An 18,990-nucleotide genomic window follows, 5' to 3' on the forward strand; every position below is an offset into this window, starting at 1 on the left:
CTTAAGCTTTATTGTATAGTTTATTATTTATTAGGTCTAGCTTATAACAATGGATAATGAAAATTGGGCATGACGCATCATATAAGTATAACATATTTTGTGGTCAGCCTTTTTATATTTATCTTTCTTCCAGTAATGATAATATGAAGTATTTATAAGGTAGGTATGGTAGATATGCTGTTTGTTGCGCAAATAGCAAAAAAGGAAAACTGGTTTATCTTTGCCTATTCTATTGTGACTTGTTTTTATTGTAATGACCGCTTCATTCATACTCCCCCTGGGTGTCATAGCCCAAACAAAAAAAAGAGATAAAGAGGACCCAGGGATATTCTCTTTTTCTTTTGGTATAAAAGATATGTTGCGAAGGTCGATAATACGAAGACATCAGCCTTTGCTCAACCTGTATCGACAGACCTATGCCTATTACCACGTGACAAATAGTGTGTATAGCCAACCGAAGCAAGTCGAAGAGGAATCACCACTGAACAAACTATCTCAAGGCATCAGCGCTTTCACATCAACTCTGTTAAATGCACCTCCTCTTCGTCGAGTAACCAAACCTAATATTGAAACACTCCCCTTTACGGGCAATGCAACCAGCTGGGAGCAGGCTATTCGAGAAGCTCAGAGCTTGGTGAATTCGGCTGACCAAGAAAGAATTTTTGATCCAGTCAAGGTTGTTGGTAAGGATCTATGGGAACTGAAGGGCAATATTACCAAGTTGCTCGGTTCGGGGCATCCATTTATTGATACGATTGGAAAACATTATTTCGAGAGTGATACCAACCGTATTCGACCGCTCTTGGTTTTGTTGATAGCCAAGGCATCGTCCCTAGCCGACAAAGATCCATCACGCGTAGTCCCTGACGGTCCGATCTCAGACACTCAAAGAAGACTTGCCGAGATTACCGAGATGATCTATACAGCGTCTCTACTTCACTATGACGTGATTGATAACAATCAAGCATCAAATGCTGTTTTTGGAAACAAGATGGCGGTCCTTGCTGGTGATTTCTTGCTTGCTCGCTCATCTGTCGCCTTAGCACAGTTAAAGAATGCAGAATGTATTGAGCTCATGGCTACATGCATTGCTCATCTAGTCGAAGGAGAATTCATGCAGCTTCAGAAGCCAAAAGAGGGCATGGATAAGAACAAGGCATTCGAGTATTATCTGAAACAAGTTTACATGAAGACAAGTAGCTTGATTGCTGAAAGCTGTAAAGCTTCTTCTGTCTTGGCTGGTTGCACAAGTCATGTAGTGAAGGCGGCATATGATTACGGAAATCATTTTGGTATCGCATTTCAGGTAATACTTGCGACCCCCTTGTATGATGACCTGTGGTGTACTAATATCATTTTAGTTACTCAATGATGTCCGTCAATTTACTCAAATAGCCGCACACACAAGTACTTCATCACCAACAGCATGGATAAATGCCCCTGTACTAATGGCTTGGACAAAATGCCCTGATCTGGGATCAATCATTGAACGCAAATTTAGTAGAGAAGGAGATATGGAAAAGGTATTCTTTTTAAAATAGTAGATAGCTGTGTGACTTATATTAAATAGGCCCGTCTCTTGGTCTATCAAACAAACGCACTCAAGGATGTGATGACCTTGGCTGATGAACATATCAAAAAAGCAATTGATTCCATAGACCATTTACCCACATCGGATGCAAGATCTGCACTTGTACAGCTTGTAAAGAATCTTCCAAGTAGACAAGAATAGAGAAAGATAATCAATAGAAGCAAGATATTTCATATTTCATTTTGTAAATAGCAAATAATAATAAAAAAAGATCATTTCATCGAAGAGAGTGACTCCAGTGATCCTCGGGTGCACTAAGATTTAACATTTCTAAATTTGGTACAATTTAAACACCACAAGCATCAGTTCGATTCTTTACAAGGGCCTCCGCAGTCTTTTTACACCTTGTATTCTTTTATTTCTAACCTTGACGCAATAGTCATTAAAAGAACGAATAAAGAAGTTGTGTTGTTTTACATTATAATCATATCAATAAAAGGTGCTGTTAAAGCATTAAAAAGAGAAACAACGGAGTCTTAAATGATTTTGTCTTTTTTCTTTCTTTTGTTATTGTCTTTTACTTGTTGATTATGCCACGATGATTGACAGGATCATAGATCAAGTGGTTGATGAATTAGCTTTGGAAGGAGAAAATGGTATATATAAAAAAGACTATATAAAATAAATGCTAACGTATAATTTTTTTATTGTCACAGGTTGTAATTTTGATCAACTGTGGATACATGTCAAGACGATTGTAGAAGAGATCACTCAAGAGTTACCCAACAAGATACCCATTAATATCAATGACCAATACAGGACTTATCTGTGGACATATTTGAAAAGCAATAAAGATGTGTTATTCTTTCAAGTAAGCCAAGCAGCGGGGAAGCATAGATAAAATGAATAACTCATACATAAATAACTCAGAATGGAAACAAACTTGACATTGATAGCTTGACTTGGACTGATATCATAGCCATCAAAGACAACATAACCATCAAGGCCTCTGACGAGATTCAGGATGCAGTTATCTATGGAAAGGCTAAGGTAAAAAAAAAAAAAAAAAACACAAAGAAAAACTGTGTATTTACTTTATCAAAAAGCACATCAAAAAGTCACTTTCAGTTATGCACAAGGCAGTCATCTCAGAGATAGCCAAACGCAAAGATAAAGGAATAACACAGTATGCATTGGGAACACTACTTAATCAGGACGCAAAAAAAATATTTCATTATCTGAAAAAGTTTGAACAAGAAGGCATCATGTAATAATGGCAACAAAATACTTTAAGCAGGAAACTTATCCCTTTTCTTTAGTGTCAAAAGAGATGCTTATGCTAAAGGCATGAATACAAACATTCTCTATTTGAAACGATTTGCCCCTCGATCAGGTCAAATAGAACCAGATAAAGAAGATATAGGATTCTCTGATGTGATTTGCACATATGATGAATTTAGATCGAAATTATTGAACGAACTAAATAATGCAAAGAATAATATGATGTCTCTCTCTGATATTGTTGATACCCTTGTAGGATTACTTCTTTTATATTTATTTCTGTTGACTTACGGATGCTTAATAGGGATTTAAAACAGAATATCAAAAGAGATGGGCACGCATACGAATTTCTTATCTGCATGATCATGGTGAAGTTGAAAAGTTTCATGCTTTTGATGGTAAAAAATTGAGAGCTGCTGTACGATTATGTAAGAAGGAGACGAAAAGTGCAGACACAAGTCATGTAATAAAAAATGCGCCGAATCCAAAGCTGTACAGAGATGTTGCTTGCGAGTATCAACTATATCAAGCTATTGTTGAGGCTGGTGAGAAAGGAATTGCTAGACAAGTAAGAGAATCTTATTAATAATTATATGTGTATACTTATCTGCTTGTAAAAAGGAGCTTGCAGATAGATTTTCTTATCTCAGCATGGACTATTTGAATTATTTTCTAACAAACATCACAACTGCTCCAAAGGACCCAAAACTAGCCGATTACAGAGTCTATAAAACTGAAGTTGTTGAAGGTAGACAACGTCTGTATAGATACTTTGCGCTCCATGGCTGGCTAAGACACAACGAAATGCTCAAAACACAGTTTGCGGAACCTGGTACGCTTAAAGACTCGACAGTAAATGGTTCACAGCATGATATGTCATTAGTGAACACGATACCACAAAAGCGTAAACCAACGGTAGATGTACCTATTGTACATACAATGATTGAAGACAAGGCGCATACGATAACTCCAGAGCCTACAAAGAAAAGGAAACGAGCATCTCATAGCAGCACCAAGCTTAGACGTGTTGGCATTCTGTTGGACATGCTGGAAAAAGAGCATGTTCGTGAATTAAATACACGGATGGTCAGTGAGTTTAACGAGCTAGAGACTGCGGCTGAAGGTGGACAACCTATAGCCAAGGTCACATTAGGCAAGCTAGCAAAGCAACTGCACGAAGAGAATAAACTCAAAATGCATGTCACAAGCATTCGCAGGTCATCAGGCATTGTCGAAATCAAGACTCTCTTGCTACATGCCAGTTTGTCACCAGAAAGCGAACAAGTAAAACGATTTATTGAAAACTACGAGATAGAACAATCTGCTAGGACTCTCTCAGTCAAACAGAACAGACAAATACTGAAAAAAGTGCCAGTACCTGAATTACCGCCTGTCAGTAGCAGCCTTTCACTTATGGAAGAAGGCTCTACGTCTGTAAAAGATAACATGGCAGCACCCTCCAGTACTTTGTATGATGGTAATATCTCACGTAATGCGCCTGTAGATTATGGATGGGTACAATCAAAGATACTACGAGCCAAAGAAATGCATAGAGACATTTTAAAGCAATACTTTGCTACCCATTCACCTCTAGAACACGAAGAGCGCCTTTTGGAAATGAGTCAACTAATTCCTAGCCTGACCATAGGCACACTAGTTAAGTTATGTGCAAGGCTTCCTTTTGAAAACCAGGATTTTCTTTCTTATATTAGCATACATGAAAACAGATCAACGCAGCTTCGAAGCTTGCCATATACCATTCGAACACTTATTTTAAAGACACCACACAAGATAAAGAAATCTATCCTTCGTATACTGGACGTGCTCGTTGCATTGGAGCTTATTGAAGTGTGTAAATCTCCACTTGGGCGCACGATGTATAAACTAAGCAAGTATGGGAAAATCAAGGACTATTGCTCGCCAGGTCATCCAATCTTGGCAACGCTTCCCATGAACAACATGAACGACGTAGACACGTACTGGAAAGAACTGCGATTTTACTGCGTGGAGTCGCGGCATGGCGAAAAGATTCATCGGAAGGAATGCATAGAACGAAACAGTCCTATCGCCAATATCATCTCAAGACGTTCGTGGGCAACAAACATATTACTGTCCAAGAAACAAAAGGAAGTATTGGATACACACATAGACTTTCAAGACTTGACTGTTCCTGTAGAGGATGTAAACTTGCGTGCTTATCTTTCAAAGAAGTTGGATATTCCGGCCACAAGGATAAGGACGTATTTTATGGCGATTGCCAAGTTGTTTGAAAGAAAGAAGATGAAACACAACAAACAAAGAAGAAAGAGCACAATCATCAGACCATCTCCAGCTATACATGAGCTTATGAAAGCATCGGCTGAAAAGCGTAAAGTGGATACAGCAGATCCGCAGATGAGACAATCGCTGCCTTTTGTCCAGCGCACCTTCATTGGTAGTAGAAAGTTCAGAAAGCTTAGGGTCCGTGTGCAACCAAAGGAAGATATGAATGAAGGTAAAGTAATGAGGCTTGATGGTAACATCGTAACTGACTCTTCTCCTTTGTAGGCGGATATTCTATGAATTATGATCCTCTTCCTGAAGTTGAAAAGGATGTACTGCTATATTCATACTGTATTATGAGATCTAGAGCCAAACGATCCCTGTTCTACTGGAGCCCAATAACAAAGGTATTACCTCACCGAGAACCTGAAAAGTGTCGACGTACCATATGTACAATGGCTCTCATGGATCATACACTCGTACACACCATCCAGCGATTGACCACTCAATGGGAGCACATATACAAGCAGGGAATAGAAAAAGGCGATATTTGTGATGACAGCCCATGGGATAGTATACACTTTGACTTGCGTGGCTATCTCGAATATTTTTTACTAAAACTACAAGAAGGCTATGAAAGGTGAACCATGAGACCAACACATTTTATTCCACTGACTAACAGCCACAACTTCCTCTAGTACGAATGATACCGCTTTTGATACTGGAGTGGAAATATATACACTGCCAAAGAGCTGCGACGCCTTGTATCGACAATTTTATATATTAAAAGAAGAGTTTAAAGATAAAAACAATGTTGACCGAGCTCCATCTCAGAGCTTACAAATCCCTGAAGCACGCGTTGGCCTTGAATATCGCCCATATTTAGATAAACATCAACAATATGAACATGAAGTGTTGGTTGAACTTGTAAAGATTCTCATAAAGGTAATACTGTGTCTTCTTTATAGACAAACAGTGGATATCTAATTTACTGTAGACACTATTGGTTATACCTCTAGAATCCTATACTCCAAAGGATGCTTATTTTTTGATGAAACAGTATCCTGAAAGCGTTATAGAGGAAGCATTCAACCAATTAAAAAGAAATGGGCTTATTGTATATGATAGATCAGCATATGGCCGTATACCAGGTCGTTTAATTAATGTTTCAGAAAAGTAAGCTCCCTGAAACCCATCATATCTTTATATTGACAAACTTGAATAGGTTTATGACTTTGGCATCAAGTGTACTTCCTCATGACCTCTTTCAAGAGGCCAAGTCGTACTACTTAAGTTTGGCAAATTATAATAGTGTCATACTAACAAAAGACATCAACTCTGGGCAGGTTGCTGCCACATTGGATCTTTTATCACAAAATAAGGTAATCATAGGCCTATTACCCACCATAGGATGCTTAACCCTTTTTTCTTTTCAAGATTTATCTTGATATGGCTGACAGAGCAAATTATATACAATCAAAACAAAGTGTAATATACCCAAAACTATCTGCTGGTATGCACATGCTTCAGCCATTGTAGCTTAGACTCTCACACTTTATCTATAGTTCCGCTTTGTGAATTGTATGTATATAAAGGCCTTGACATCACTGTAAAACGTACAGAGGATCTGCAATTACCTACGTCTACGCTCAAATGGAAACACACCAAAGTAACACCAATGAAGGATATCAACCATTATCTCACCATGATGAAGACCACCAACCCGCTGAGTCATCATATTTATATGGTGCTAAAAGAATATGGTGCATTAGGAGCATCATTTGACTGTATAAGTACCAAAATTCGAGACTCTAATCGACATATACAAAATGTGGATATAGTAACTGCCTTTGATACCCTCATGAAACACGATCCACCTCTGGTATACTTGGTTGGATTTAATCGCCTAAGATATACAGCGGCGGAACATGTTCATCATTGGTTACGCAAGGGAACAAAAGAAGACATCTACTTGGATCCTGTGATGTGGTGCGATATCTCTGGGAGCATCGTACATCCAGTACTCGATGGCTGCTGTGAGGTTGTAATGAGCCGTATCATAAAGCGACCTGGAATACAATATGTAAGAATATTCAATAGTTTGAAACGCATATACTAATTAAATGATCTGTAGTCTCAGCTTCGTGATGCCTCAATTGGACTTCTTTCAGAATATGAACTTTATACCATTTTAAAATATCTTGTAGATAAGAACAAGATCATTTCAAGGAAAGTATGCCAATCTACAAACAGACGGTCTATCTTTGGTAGGAAGAAGCTGTGTTTATCAAAAAATGAGCTACATACAGGAGAGCAGATACATTACTGGGTTGTAAATGATTACTATCTTTTATAAAATAAAAAATTATGTACATATTGTTGAATAATAAAGGGCCTTTGCTCTTTTTATTCATTCTTTCATGTGAAATTTCCCTATTAGAAACTTTGCCTAATATAGTATAGTTTAGTAACCATCACAACAAAATACGCGAAAGGAGGACATGTTTGCTTTACCCATTTCACTTATTTTGTAGAATACAGTAGTATCACAATATACGCATAAGAGATGTTTACTGTACGCGTTTGCAAGTCATTATTCAGTCTTTAACCAATAATATAGAATTTATCCTTGCAACTGGAATAATGAGAAACAAAAAGGGCATATCAAGTAAGGGTCCTTTTGAAAAAAAAGAGTACATATGCAGTCGTGTGCGTGTAACTTTAGGTTTGATTATATTCCTTTGAGCAATTGACGATCTTGCTGTACTACTAAAATAGATAAAGCTAAACTTTAATTGTACATGTATGATGTATGTTGAAGCAGTCAAGGTGGACAAATATTTGTTTCTACCCGAGTCGGTAGAAATGTCAAATATGGTTTAGCGCCATTATCATTCATTATCAGATAAGAACGTGATGTAAAAGATAGGTTAGTGCGGAACATTAATTTGATATCACTCTTGTTTCAAGCTAAGGATTCGAACCGATCTGGGGCCAAAAAGAGATGTTTTATTTGATCCTAGTCTTTTTTTTTGTAACATGTTTTGCTGCAACCAAGTCAAACTTTGTTTTATTTGGCTGTTTGTCAAATCTGAATAGGAAAAAAAAGTATTTCTGCATTAATGTCTTTTTTTTTATTTCAGACAAGATCTTTTCTTTTTCTCTTTTTTTTTTTCTTTTTCTTTATATCGAATGGATAAACTGTTTAAAAGGAAAAACAGTAGAAGCATCAAAAGAGGTGATGAAAGTGACGAAACAGGCAGTAGCAGAATAGATGAGCAAGTACATGTAGCTTCAGATAATCCCAAGTTACCGGACGATGAAGGTTCCGAGATAACCCAACTACAGCTACCAGAAATTGCGCTTACTGGTAGTCATGATACGTCTATTGGCATACCTGACCCGCCTATTCTTTCAAGGATAACTTCTGCCGAGCCTATTTTGCGTCCATCGCAAGACAGGGGCGATAAAAGAAATAATGAAACAAGCAACATCCATGAACACAAGATCGCGTCGCATGGAAGCGGCGAGACAAAAGTTGCTGAAGGTGGAGACATTACGGATCAAAAACATGACGAGACAGGCACAGAATCCCTCGTGGAAGCCGCAATGGATCAAGCCGAAGCACAAGACCGCCATGTTCGCTTTCAAGAACACGTAGCAGAATCAGCCGCCCTCGTTCAACGTATGCTGAGCGTGAGATCAGGACGGCAGGAGCCAGATAACTTGCACAACATCATGCAAAGTGTACCAACCAATTTCAATGACGATGAGATGGAAATGCAATCGCCTCAGTCTCCTATCATGAGCGGTGGGGGAGGAAGTGTCTTGGCAAGCTTAATGAAGCTAGAATCTCAACGTTATGTTAAGGATGACGGTAAGAAAAGAAAGAAGAAAGGATTCAAGGTACATTATACAAGCACATATTATCTACTGTCATACTAACTAACGAAAAGAATGAGAACAATTTAAAGCGACCCATGTCTTTGTATGACATTTCTGTTGATTCCAGCATGAATATACCGTCAGATGACAATGAGAATTTGCAGCCAAAAGCAGGGTTAAGACGTCCACCATTGCACAACCGGCCTTCCAGCTGGCTAGCTGGAGTAGCATCTAGCAAATACGTTGTCCCAAGCCTCGAAAAACGAAAGAGATCAGGTCTCCCAGCTCTATCTCGCCGGTCATCCGTCGACAGCATGCTGACAACTGCTTCACAATTTGAACCCATCACGTTAGAAGAGCGTATTCGAATTACGTTTGAAATCGCCAATATTTTGCAAAAGCAGGAGTTTTTGCGTAAACTTTGTCGATCGTTAATGATGTACGGCTGCCCTGCCCATCGACTAGAATATGCGATGCGTCAGGTGTCACGTACATTAGGGGTCGATGCTGAGTATGTATTTTTACCAAGTGTGATGCTCATCACATTTAATGATTCAACAACACATACAACAGAAACACATTTTATAAGACAGTCACCAGGCTTTGAGATGCATCGATTAGCGGATATTTACCGCTTAGAAAAATTAGTCGCTTATGGTGAAGTATCTGTAGATGAAGCATTAGAATTTATAGACAAAGTGTATGAACAACCGCCAATCTACCCTCTATGGCTACAACCTTTTGTGTATGCTCTTGCCGCATTTACCGGTTGTGTTTTGTTTTGGGGAGGTCGTTGGAAGGAAGGTGGTGTTTCTGCAGCCCTCGGAAGTAAGTCAATATAAAAGCAAGTACACATTTGCTGAACCTTTTGTTTTTATAGTGTTTTTTGCTGCAAATGAACTCTTCTCGACGATTCTTTCTAGTTTCCAGCCTATTTGGGAAATTACTGTGTGTATACTGATTGGCTTCGTTGCTCGTGGCGTACAAAAATATGGATTTTGCTTTACCCCCATCGCATTCTCTTCGTTTATTGTCGTGCTTCCTGGATACCCAATGGCTGTAGCCATCATCGAACTCGTATCTCGACAATTAGTAAGCGGTGTGATTCGTATGGTATATGCTATCATCTACTCATTCTTACTCGGATACGGCGTGTCTACGGGCTCTTCTCTGTATCTGTCAATTGACAAAGGCGCAAATACAACTCCTTCAGATGAATGTAAAGTAGCTTCGAACGCGTCGACCTGTATCTCAAGCGTTTCGCCTTGGTTCAACTTTTTGCTTGTTCCTCTGTTTGCAGTCACTTACTGTGTCTATCTCAAGGCTAAATTACCTCGATGGCCAATTATGGCATTTGTTGCTGCATGTGGTTACGTAATTAATTATGCACTTTCCTGTTGGGCTCAGGCACCTTCTCAGATTTTACAAATAGCACCTGCATTTAGCATAGCGCTTATCGGTAACTTGTTGTCTAAAACCACAGGCAAGATGTCGTTTGATGCTGTCTTGCTTGGCGTTTTCTATCTAGTGCCAAGTGGTTTAGGTGTAAAAGCTGCACTTGGTCTGTTTGGTGGTGGCGATGATAGCGTGAGTAACCAAGGAGCAGGATTTGCACTCGTCATGATCGAGACATCGATTGGTATTACCCTAGGTTTATTTCTTGCCACTTTAATTGTATACCCCAAAGGTACTCAACGTACACCTTTGATGAGCTTGTAAAATATGTTTATTTTAGAGAGACGTTAATAAATAGCAAGTCTATTTAATGCCAAGAAATTCTAGATAACACAGGGCGATGATCAGAGAAGTAAAGTCCATCATCAAACTTGTTATTCAAAACGGCATAGTGTTGAACATGAATGTTAAACTTGGGAACGTCCAGAACCAAAATGTAATCAATGCAAATAGGGGCTCTCTCTGTTTCTGAATCTCCTGTGCCAAAACTAGTAAGAGTATCTCTATAACCAAATGGCCCACTCAAAGTACCAGGAGCGCCCTTGGATGTGAGTCGAGTCACTAATTCATAGCGAGCGTCTACAAAATGCATATCGGTTTGCTCCGAGTTTTCCTTTTTTTTCAAGTTTTCGAGAATTCTGCCAGGTCTAATGACGCGATGCGTAGGAAGGGTAATATTACCTTCTGCCGTCCTGACTGGCACTCCTGTCTTATTGACAGATGCTGAAGCACAGACATTATTCAACTCTTCCAAGTTGGCAAGGGTATCGTTTTGACCCTTAGTGTCTTTATATTTTGAATTGGTTAGCACCAAATAAGCAGGATCCTTTTCAGTCGCATTCAAATCACCAAGTAAGAATACAGGACCTTCCGAGCTTGCTTCTCTTGCTCTCTTGAGCAGTAACTTGGCTGATTCCTCTCTAGAGATAGATCCTACATGATCCATATGCGTATTGAATACAGTAAATTTGGATCCGTCGTCTTCGCGTTTAAACCTACAAAAGATAGTCAGTGACAGTCGGCATGAATTTTTAGAGATATCTTACAATATCTGTGTTGCAGTGCGACTGTGTCTAGCATCCCAACCAATACTTCCAACATTCTCTGGAGTCTAGTAAAAGTCAGTTTCTTAAAAGAGGGGCACCATTCAGTGCTCTTACCTCAGATAACCAAACAGTCTTCCAGGATTCAATGTCCAAGACGTCACTATGACAGATACAATTCAGTACGACGAACCATGATAACAAACTGTATCCTTACCTCTTGTAAAAAATAGCAGAAATCTCACCTTCCTTATCACCATCCTCTCTGCCAACGCCCACCCACTTGTACTCTTCACCTAAAAGAGCTTCCAAGTCCAAAATTTGATGATATACAGTTTCCTATAGGTTTATAATTGTGCGTTAGTTCTTTTTTCTTCTTTTTGTCTAAAAGGTGAAAGGAATCATGCCTGTAATGCTACAATATCGGGAGAATAAAGCAAAATGGTATCCATCACTTTCCATTTTCGAATGGACCATGGTTGCTCTCCATAAAATTCCTTTGTGTCAAAAGGGTTTTCCTTGGTAGGAGGAGCAGCAAATGGAGTCAACGTAGAGTTTTGGTGATGGTCATGACGGACATTAAGTGTTATAAAGCTAATAGGCTTCTTTTGGGTATTGTTGGTTGACATTATACTGAGTAAAAGAAAAAGAATATAGTCTTTGTTATTAAACTCGGAGAAACGTCCGATGGAAAAGACAAAGGGCAACAGATGCAGTCATATGAACCCGTGTTTCTGAATTTTGGGGAACACAAACGTCGAATTTCACAAATCAGGAAAAGCGGGCAATGGGCATTACGAGAAATGCTACAACTGACAACAACTGACAAAAAGCAAGGAAAGAGAAGACGTTGTATAAACCCTTTGCACCTTTTTATTTGAAAATAAAGCAAAGCTCTATCTTTAACTCTTTTCTAAGCCAAATATTTGACTTTTTTCTTTTCTTCCTTTTTGAAAAGGGGGGGCAAGTGTGGCTGCCACAATAATAAAAAAGAAATACAGACGGTGCTTCTCTTTGCCTGACTTGTCTGAAATCCAACTATTCATTACAAATAGACCCTTCTTACTCCTCTAGCAGCCTCTCTTCGGTCTCTTCTTCCAGAGGCCAAGGAACGAAGAGATTGAACTATTTTCACGGTAACAGAAAGAAGGAATAGTCACCAGAAAGCTCTGCAAGTTCAATTCAAACTTGCTAACGTTAGCCTATTAATTTTATCATTGGCTTGTGTGATCAGCAATCTGAACATAGATATAGAAACATCAGCCCCTTTATTGACAATACGAACAATCTGAACATTGCAAGAGTTCTATAAGTTAAAGGAAGAGTTTGTATATAAAAAAGTTAAAAATACTAGTTGACAAGATAATAAAAAACCATTGTATTACGGAACATGTTTATAAAAGGTTATACGAGCCCTCTTGTTACAATGATGTCAATAACCACAAGCCTAGTGCTGCGCAAAGAGCATCAAATGAATAGATCAGCACATGTAGTAACAATACTAATCTGAATACATTCATTTAGACAGTCGATGATGATAATACTGTCAAACTCATTAGCTTTAATCCATTAAGCAGTATTGACAGATGGGGATAAAATGGGAGAAAGGTGTATGCCTGAGCCTTCTACCACAAGGAGAGGCACAGATCAGCAAGGATTCTGAAGCAACCCTTCATGGACATGCACCTAATGGCTTCATTCCATGAGATTCCTTTAACTAACTGTGGTGATCATGTCACGTAGCCAATGTAAGTCTATACAGATATGTGTACTCTTTACCTTCAGCCTTGTACTAATGCTAATAAACAGCACTTATGGAGCACAAGGCAAGGGCAAGAATGAACCAGACTTCTAACGAATCATTGTTAGCTTCGACAAAGAAGAAGCTAAAAGAGAACATATAAGCATCAATTATCAAGAAAAGAATGACTATGTTAAGTTGCCAAAGGCATAAGAAAAGGCTCAATTGACATGCAATTAAAGTTGAGCATGAGTTGCTTCTTGAGGGCAAGTTTCAAGTTTTAAATACAAACAAGAGATCATCTAACGATATTTGCAAGCTTTTCTTTTTGTGTATAACCACTTATCTCGCTTTTGAGTTGGAGAGAGAAAAAGGAAGAATGTCATGATAATGCCAGCGCTAATATCCTTTTCTATTCAAATTACTTTTTCCCTTCTATCTCTTTCAAAAATATCAAGCAAAGTATGGCTATGGCTCTCTTATCAATACTTTAATAACTTTAAGGGAAGTGTGGCGTAACGGGAGTGGTTGTCTTTTATCTTTGACTTTCTTCTAACATATGTATAGTTCTCCCTTAATCGCTTCAAGAAAAGGAATCTCTCGGAATAACCAACAATCGTCTCCAGTGGTCAGTTTCTCCTAATTCGCATGCCTTATCCTAATAATTTCAACTCTTAATTGCTTCTTCCCTTGGTGATCCTATGGTCTGGCTCTCTATTCTTTTTTCCTGCTAACTTTTTGCCATTTTATGCCCTCTTTGTATTCCCATCATACGTCTGTATGTTTCCGTAGGTTGATGCTGTTCGCTAGGTAAGCTTTTAGGAAGTACTGGAGCAAAGGGAAAAATGGTTCTTAAAGGCAATACAGGGAAGGTTAAAACTGGTTCTGGTTTCGCCAGCTAGGTCTGGGTGCCCAGTCTAGAAGAACGAATTGAGAGCTTATTCTGGATCGGCATTGTATCCGTGCTGGTGACCATCAAACAGAAGACATATTGTGGCCAATGTCCGGCGAGATTTACACTGGAGCCATAAATGGTTCCCCCTCCCCGCTTTGGGGTCATGAAAGGTCCTAAAGCCTTTCTAGGGCCATAAACGACCTTAGTTCCCAGCTTTAGACCATGTACGTTCTTTAGCTCTAATCTTCAGCCATGCACGATTAGGGATCCCCTCGCTTGCCACGTATGTATTCTGATTGAAAAAGCTCAAACACAGGCAGTGTGATCTTCCCGAATATCTCTCCTACGCAGTCTAAACTCTTTTGCTCTTACTCTTTCTTTGTGCGGCTTTCTAAACATTCCAAGCATCGATGGTGCTTGGTGCTGTATCAACCTATGCTTTTTTTTTTTTTTGCTTTGTATTCCCTTATAATCTATTATATTAATTTCTTATCGTCTCCCTTTTTCTCTCTTCCCCTTTTTCTTCTACTCCAGTCTTTTCTATTAAATAGTTTTGGCTGTTGTAGTGTGTGTGTGTGAAAATCTTGTCTTCCTCTTTTCTTTTTTTTGCTTTTTTTTTAACTATACGTCAAGTATGCCTTATCGATGAGAACTGATAATAAGCAACATGTTCTGCCTCTTTTTTAAAATTTTACATTTGCCTTACCTTCACGTTGTCTTCACTATTCTTTTCTCTTTTTCTCTCTACAGATAATGGTCTGATCAGGCTTGCCGGTAAGAAGAAAAAGTAAGGAACCGTGTAACAACAATTCAATTCACGAATATGCTAAATCCTCTATAAATATTAATAAACTATCAAATAGGCTTAGTCCTGAAAAAAGAAGGTAATATAAAAGAGATTAGGAGTGCTTGGGAGATCAAAGGTACGATAAGACGACCCTACAGACCTAATTTGTTTTCCGTACCATGTTACAGTGAAGGCGGCATAAGAACACTATGATCCACAGCAACGATCTTACACAAAGCTTGAATCTATCATGACTTGGTCTATTGGCTTGAGGATATGAAATAAAACGTACTCAAAATAAAACAGATCAAAATAACTGACATCCTAATAAAAGACAAATGCGACTTATTACTGTTATAGGTATATTCTTTTTTTGCACCCGGGTATCTATGGTAATATACATACCATCTTTGCTAATCTGACGTCAGCGCGAGCCATGGTTTGTATGCCGATTGTTCGTCATAAATCTTTTTCTCCTGATACATCCATCTACCACGCTTTAAGGGCGCGAAGTGTGCTTTCCAGGAAGATAGCACATCTTGTCGGACAGGCCTCTACCCTAACCGATGAAGGCTTCAGTGGCAAGTTATGGAGAAATGATTCGAGCAAATCGTAGAGGATCAATAAATTATAATCAAGTATAGAAGCAATCAACTCTGTCAAAAACAGCCAAATAATAAGAAATACTGAAAGCCATGAAGTCCATATCAGTAAAGAAGGAATACAATTTACATAGTGTAAAATATACTTGAAATAGAATGACAGCAAGAGAATCCAGTTGATTTATGGATCAAAGTACATGGATGTGAATAAAAGTATGCACGGCTGTTAATGATCTATCCAAGTATTTAATCATTGGAGCGAAAAAGGGATAAGTACAAGTAAACTCACGTGTTACCTACGCTTTATTTTTTTGATACCCAGCAACTAATATTGACACTATATAAAGCCAAATTTCAACCAGTCTTGCTTTAAGTAAGATTATTTTGTATGCATTTCACTTATTTAGTCTAAAACAGAAGATGATATGAAAATCACAAGAAATTGATGATGCCATCTAAGCACGGAGTCTGAAAACAAATCCTACCCCCTTTTTTTCTGTTATGCCGCTGCATAACCACACCTATTACATGAGATCCTGTGCAGAGAAGCTAGTTAGCATATGCTTGATTAACATATATTTGATGCCAATAGTGTCTTTATTATCATACTTGTCTGCAAGATATGCATATTGGATTTTGCTGATCATATATAAATTATTATTTCAAGCATACAAGCAACGCAGTACTTGCGGATGATCTTGAAGATCACATTTTGGTGCTATTCTATGTCATTTGTCGTATTTATTGTAATAGTACTGTAAGTGTTACTACCATTTTCAATAGAATTGCTTGCCATTTTCCAATTAGCTGATGCTTAAGCATTGTATGCCTAGCGACTACTTTTTCTAATCAAGAAAAAGATGAAACGAAACCAAGTACAGATGAAGCCTCTCAAAGACCTTGAATGGTATGAAAGAATGTCACGTCTTATACTTTGCTTATTACAATATTACACGTAGATTTTCTTTTCACTTTGTCTATGAACAAGCACCACTTAAGGAACACAATATGATGCGGATGTGGCTAGTTTAGAATACAACAATTTCCTCTTAAAGTCAGGTATGAACCTCATCAAAAATATCCTTCTCTTAAGCTGGTACGTTGAATTGATGCCCATATTATTTGGATATACTCTGCCTATGTTAACATTAGTCTAAAATGAATATGAATAAAAAATGACCTACTGGAATTTTATTTTTCAAAAATAAAGAAGACAATGCGTTTGCGAGAATTTTAAAAAAGAACTATTATGATAAACACACACCCTCAAGCCCGCCGTAATGTGCACATTTATTGGACTATTGGCATCTATGCTCTTGGTAGACAGATCTCTTACAGCTCCATAAATGAAAGCAGTTAAGGTCATTAAACGCTTTAAAAAGATATATATTTTCATTTCTGGGACTTGGGTTTGATATACCTTGAGAGTCATTCTTCGTACTAACATACGCTAATTATATTTTCCTTTTTTTGCTTTAGTGTTTGTTCCTACCTAAGCTTTCTGTTTAAATAGAATGATCCGTGATCTTCCGTTTTGATCTATTTTAAAAGAAACACAGAGTCAATTTGTTTATTTATTTTGCTATCATCCTATTCAAATTACTTATCCTGGCGTTTCCTGGGAAAATAAATGTGAATGATACTGACTTTTTCATGGCTGGGGCTCTCCTAAATATACGAAAACTGATTCTGTCTAGTTTCAATATGCATAAAGAGTTACACCAAAAGTAAAATCAACCCATATGAAAGGTCTTTTTTTCTCCTCTTGTCAACAAGAGCAGACATAAGAGATTATTATTACTTTTGACAATAATTTTAACAAAGAAAAAGGGCAGAGATTGTAAAAAGTTAGGACATTCGGTGTGAGCCACGAATTTTTTTTTTTTTTTGTTTATTTCATGTGCGTTTAGAGTGTCCTTGGTCAAACCGATAAATCAAATTCCCCTACAGATATAATAGATTTAATCTTGATTAACAATGATTTGCTATTTTCCACACTAACTTTTTACGAGTTCAAGGAGAAAGGGACTATATTGCTGTAGACACCTGGATCACTTCCAACATGAGATAAAGAAAGGGACAACAAAAAGATAGAGGCCAAAATGTTGAAGATGCCTTAAGCAAAATGAGATGTGATATCAACACTTAGAAAGGAACAAGGTTGAGTGATTACAATCATATGCTTTAGGAGTTACACTACCTAATGATCAAGCATCATAAAAGCTCTTTTATGAATGATATAGACAGGATTAGTTCAAGAAAGGGAGCTATTGTATCAGAGGTATCTTCGCCTGTATATGCTACAGTAAACACGCAAAAGGATCCGCATCAAGCCAACGGTTGATAAGCATGTGACTTGTTACGCAAAGTGCAGTTCAAAAATAACACAACACACTAACACACTTATTATGTACTGGAGTTAGAAAAAAAAATACGCCGGAAAATATGCAAGTAACACAAACGTTTGCCGGAAATTAGCCGCACATTGAGTCTTTTTTTACAATTTGTTCGAACCGAGCCTTGGATTACAATCATATGAACCTTCCCCTTTCTCTCTCTCTCTCTCTCTCTCTCTCTCTCTCTCTCTTTCTCTCTTTCTCTCCTGATATTCATTTTTACAATAAAGTCCTTTTTAAAAGAATTAGGTATGGACATGCCTTGAAAAAGAGAATAAAAGGCCAATTCATATAGCCCCTGTTCACTAACATTGTGTTCCCATTTTGACGCTTATTAGAAAAAAAAATTGAAAACAACAACCAAAGTACAACCAACTGCTCTTCCTGCTATGCACCTTTACCCGTTGATTCACGTCATCATACCTGCCAAGCATGCAGAGAACAAGTAGCAGCATCTCGCCGCAGACGTCTTGCCGAAGACCAACAAGAAGAAGCTAGCGTTGCTACTAGACCTAGAGGCAGACCAAGAAGAACAGTCGAGTCCGTTGATGCTGAAAGTAGACCCAGAGACAGGCCCAGATCTGACCATACCAACAGTATGCCAGCCGCATACATCTCACAGATATCCCGCCTTCGTCCTTTGGACCTTGGACGTATGTACAAGGAGTGTCCCCACTGTCACGCCCTACACTGGATAGATGAAAGGCAAAAGACATCTTCAATGAGAAATCCCAGCTGGGAGTCATGCTGCAAGCAGGGATCAGCCCAGTTGCAACTCTTGCCTGATCCACCTGAGTACTTGAAGAACTTGCTCGAACGTAAGGACACTCAAGGCCGTCACTTTAAGGACAACCTTCGCCAGTACAACGCTGCCTTTGCCTTTACTTCGTTGGGCTGCGATATTGTTTCGCCTGAGGATCGTGCCAACAACAACAACAACAGCAGCAGCAGCAACAACAACAATAACAATAGAGGTGGATTAAACGCCTTCCAGATCCATGGCGCACTTTGCTACCGTCAAGGCCCCTTGACTCCAGTTGAAGGCAATGAGCCTTCCTACGTCCAGCTATATATATTTGATCCTTCCTATGCCGCTGAAAGAAGACAAGCAC

The 18,990-nt window shown here is 38.5% G+C and overlaps 10 protein-coding genes across 10 annotated transcripts; 9 read left to right on the forward strand and 1 right to left on the reverse strand.

Moving 5' to 3' along the window:
- The first annotated feature begins 289 nt into the window (after positions 1–289).
- RHIMIDRAFT_275699 (terpenoid synthase) lies at positions 290–1,963 on the forward strand. The gene is made up of 3 exons (XM_023612560.1): positions 290–1,306; positions 1,362–1,523; positions 1,571–1,963. Exons 1-3 carry the CDS (start codon positions 356–358, stop codon positions 1,730–1,732), a joined length of 1,275 nt encoding a protein of 424 aa, XP_023468314.1. The 5' UTR covers positions 290–355; the 3' UTR covers positions 1,733–1,963.
- Positions 1,964–2,060: 97 nt separating this feature from the next.
- Positions 2,061–2,519, forward strand: RHIMIDRAFT_103589 (uncharacterized protein). Its single transcript, XM_023605149.1, has 2 exons — positions 2,061–2,187; positions 2,248–2,519. The coding sequence occupies exons 1-2, from the start codon at positions 2,130–2,132 to the stop codon at positions 2,430–2,432; spliced, it is 243 nt and encodes an 80-aa protein (XP_023468315.1). The 5' UTR covers positions 2,061–2,129; the 3' UTR covers positions 2,433–2,519.
- On the forward strand, positions 2,520–3,267 carry RHIMIDRAFT_103609 (uncharacterized protein). The gene is made up of 3 exons (XM_023605151.1): positions 2,520–2,581; positions 2,638–2,798; positions 2,851–3,267. The coding sequence occupies exons 2-3, from the start codon at positions 2,662–2,664 to the stop codon at positions 3,122–3,124; spliced, it is 411 nt and encodes a 136-aa protein (XP_023468316.1). The 5' UTR covers positions 2,520–2,581; positions 2,638–2,661; the 3' UTR covers positions 3,125–3,267.
- On the forward strand, positions 3,268–6,404 carry RHIMIDRAFT_103610 (uncharacterized protein). The gene is made up of 5 exons (XM_023605152.1): positions 3,268–3,380; positions 3,434–5,306; positions 5,360–5,714; positions 5,773–6,250; positions 6,300–6,404. Exons 2-4 carry the CDS (start codon positions 3,464–3,466, stop codon positions 6,059–6,061), a joined length of 2,487 nt encoding a protein of 828 aa, XP_023468317.1. The 5' UTR covers positions 3,268–3,380; positions 3,434–3,463; the 3' UTR covers positions 6,062–6,250; positions 6,300–6,404.
- RHIMIDRAFT_103591 (uncharacterized protein) lies at positions 6,277–7,494 on the forward strand. The gene is made up of 3 exons (XM_023605150.1): positions 6,277–6,456; positions 6,512–7,157; positions 7,209–7,494. Exons 2-3 carry the CDS (start codon positions 6,753–6,755, stop codon positions 7,428–7,430), a joined length of 627 nt encoding a protein of 208 aa, XP_023468318.1. The 5' UTR covers positions 6,277–6,456; positions 6,512–6,752; the 3' UTR covers positions 7,431–7,494.
- Positions 7,495–9,273: 1,779 nt separating this feature from the next.
- Positions 9,274–10,678, forward strand: RHIMIDRAFT_199709 (DUF1212-domain-containing protein; the record flags this gene model as incomplete). The annotated part of the gene is made up of 2 exons (XM_023606401.1): positions 9,274–9,787; positions 9,840–10,678. The coding sequence occupies 2 exons, from the start codon at positions 9,274–9,276 to the stop codon at positions 10,676–10,678; spliced, it is 1,353 nt and encodes a 450-aa protein (XP_023468319.1).
- Positions 10,679–10,721: 43 nt separating this feature from the next.
- On the reverse strand, positions 10,722–12,086 carry RHIMIDRAFT_249551 (uncharacterized protein; the record flags this gene model as incomplete). Its single annotated transcript, XM_023610637.1, has 5 exons — positions 10,722–11,409; positions 11,461–11,525; positions 11,575–11,620; positions 11,675–11,796; positions 11,877–12,086. 5 exons carry the CDS (start codon positions 12,084–12,086, stop codon positions 10,722–10,724), a joined length of 1,131 nt encoding a protein of 376 aa, XP_023468320.1.
- Positions 12,087–15,005: 2,919 nt separating this feature from the next.
- Positions 15,006–15,596, forward strand: RHIMIDRAFT_275710 (uncharacterized protein). Its single transcript, XM_023612561.1, has one exon. The coding sequence runs from the start codon at positions 15,317–15,319 to the stop codon at positions 15,494–15,496; it is 180 nt and encodes a 59-aa protein (XP_023468321.1). The 5' UTR covers positions 15,006–15,316; the 3' UTR covers positions 15,497–15,596.
- Positions 15,597–15,878: 282 nt separating this feature from the next.
- On the forward strand, positions 15,879–16,389 carry RHIMIDRAFT_290291 (uncharacterized protein). Its single transcript, XM_023613724.1, has 2 exons — positions 15,879–16,239; positions 16,316–16,389. The coding sequence occupies exon 1, from the start codon at positions 15,984–15,986 to the stop codon at positions 16,176–16,178; it is 195 nt and encodes a 64-aa protein (XP_023468322.1). The 5' UTR covers positions 15,879–15,983; the 3' UTR covers positions 16,179–16,239; positions 16,316–16,389.
- Positions 16,390–18,017: 1,628 nt separating this feature from the next.
- On the forward strand, positions 18,018–18,919 carry RHIMIDRAFT_249552 (uncharacterized protein; the record flags this gene model as incomplete). Its single annotated transcript, XM_023610638.1, has 3 exons — positions 18,018–18,127; positions 18,245–18,852; positions 18,873–18,919. The coding sequence occupies 3 exons, from the start codon at positions 18,018–18,020 to the stop codon at positions 18,917–18,919; spliced, it is 765 nt and encodes a 254-aa protein (XP_023468323.1).
- Between the last annotated feature and the right edge of the window lie 71 nt (positions 18,920–18,990).

Source organism: Rhizopus microsporus (genome assembly GCF_002708625.1).
Source record: "Rhizopus microsporus ATCC 52813 unplaced genomic scaffold scaffold_4, whole genome shotgun sequence".
NCBI classification, from domain to species: domain Eukaryota; kingdom Fungi; phylum Mucoromycota; class Mucoromycetes; order Mucorales; family Rhizopodaceae; genus Rhizopus; species Rhizopus microsporus.

Bases quoted from the DNA above. Each gene is read 5' to 3' on its own strand.
- RHIMIDRAFT_290291 (XM_023613724.1), top strand. From the start codon at position 15,984: ATGCCGCTGCATAACCACACCTATTACATGAGATCCTGTGCAGAGAAG.
- RHIMIDRAFT_103589 (XM_023605149.1), top strand. From the start codon at position 2,130: ATGATTGACAGGATCATAGATCAAGTGGTTGATGAATTAGCTTTGGAA. The intron at 2,188-2,247 runs GTATATATAAAA...TTATTGTCACAG, and splicing joins AGCTTTGGAAGGAGAAAATG to GTTGTAATTTTGATCAACTG.
- RHIMIDRAFT_275699 (XM_023612560.1), top strand. From the start codon at position 356: ATGTTGCGAAGGTCGATAATACGAAGACATCAGCCTTTGCTCAACCTG. The intron at 1,307-1,361 runs GTAATACTTGCG...ATATCATTTTAG, and splicing joins ATTTTGGTATCGCATTTCAG to TTACTCAATGATGTCCGTCA. The intron at 1,524-1,570 runs GTATTCTTTTTA...TATATTAAATAG, and splicing joins GAGAAGGAGATATGGAAAAG to GCCCGTCTCTTGGTCTATCA.
- RHIMIDRAFT_275710 (XM_023612561.1), top strand. From the start codon at position 15,317: ATGGTTTGTATGCCGATTGTTCGTCATAAATCTTTTTCTCCTGATACA.
- RHIMIDRAFT_103610 (XM_023605152.1), top strand. From the start codon at position 3,464: ATGGACTATTTGAATTATTTTCTAACAAACATCACAACTGCTCCAAAG. The intron at 5,307-5,359 runs GTAAAGTAATGA...TCTCCTTTGTAG, and splicing joins AAAGGAAGATATGAATGAAG to GCGGATATTCTATGAATTAT. The intron at 5,715-5,772 runs GTGAACCATGAG...AACTTCCTCTAG, and splicing joins CTACAAGAAGGCTATGAAAG to TACGAATGATACCGCTTTTG.
- RHIMIDRAFT_103591 (XM_023605150.1), top strand. From the start codon at position 6,753: ATGAAGGATATCAACCATTATCTCACCATGATGAAGACCACCAACCCG. The intron at 7,158-7,208 runs GTAAGAATATTC...AATGATCTGTAG, and splicing joins AGCGACCTGGAATACAATAT to TCTCAGCTTCGTGATGCCTC.
- RHIMIDRAFT_103609 (XM_023605151.1), top strand. From the start codon at position 2,662: ATGCACAAGGCAGTCATCTCAGAGATAGCCAAACGCAAAGATAAAGGA. The intron at 2,799-2,850 runs GTAATAATGGCA...CCTTTTCTTTAG, and splicing joins TTTGAACAAGAAGGCATCAT to TGTCAAAAGAGATGCTTATG.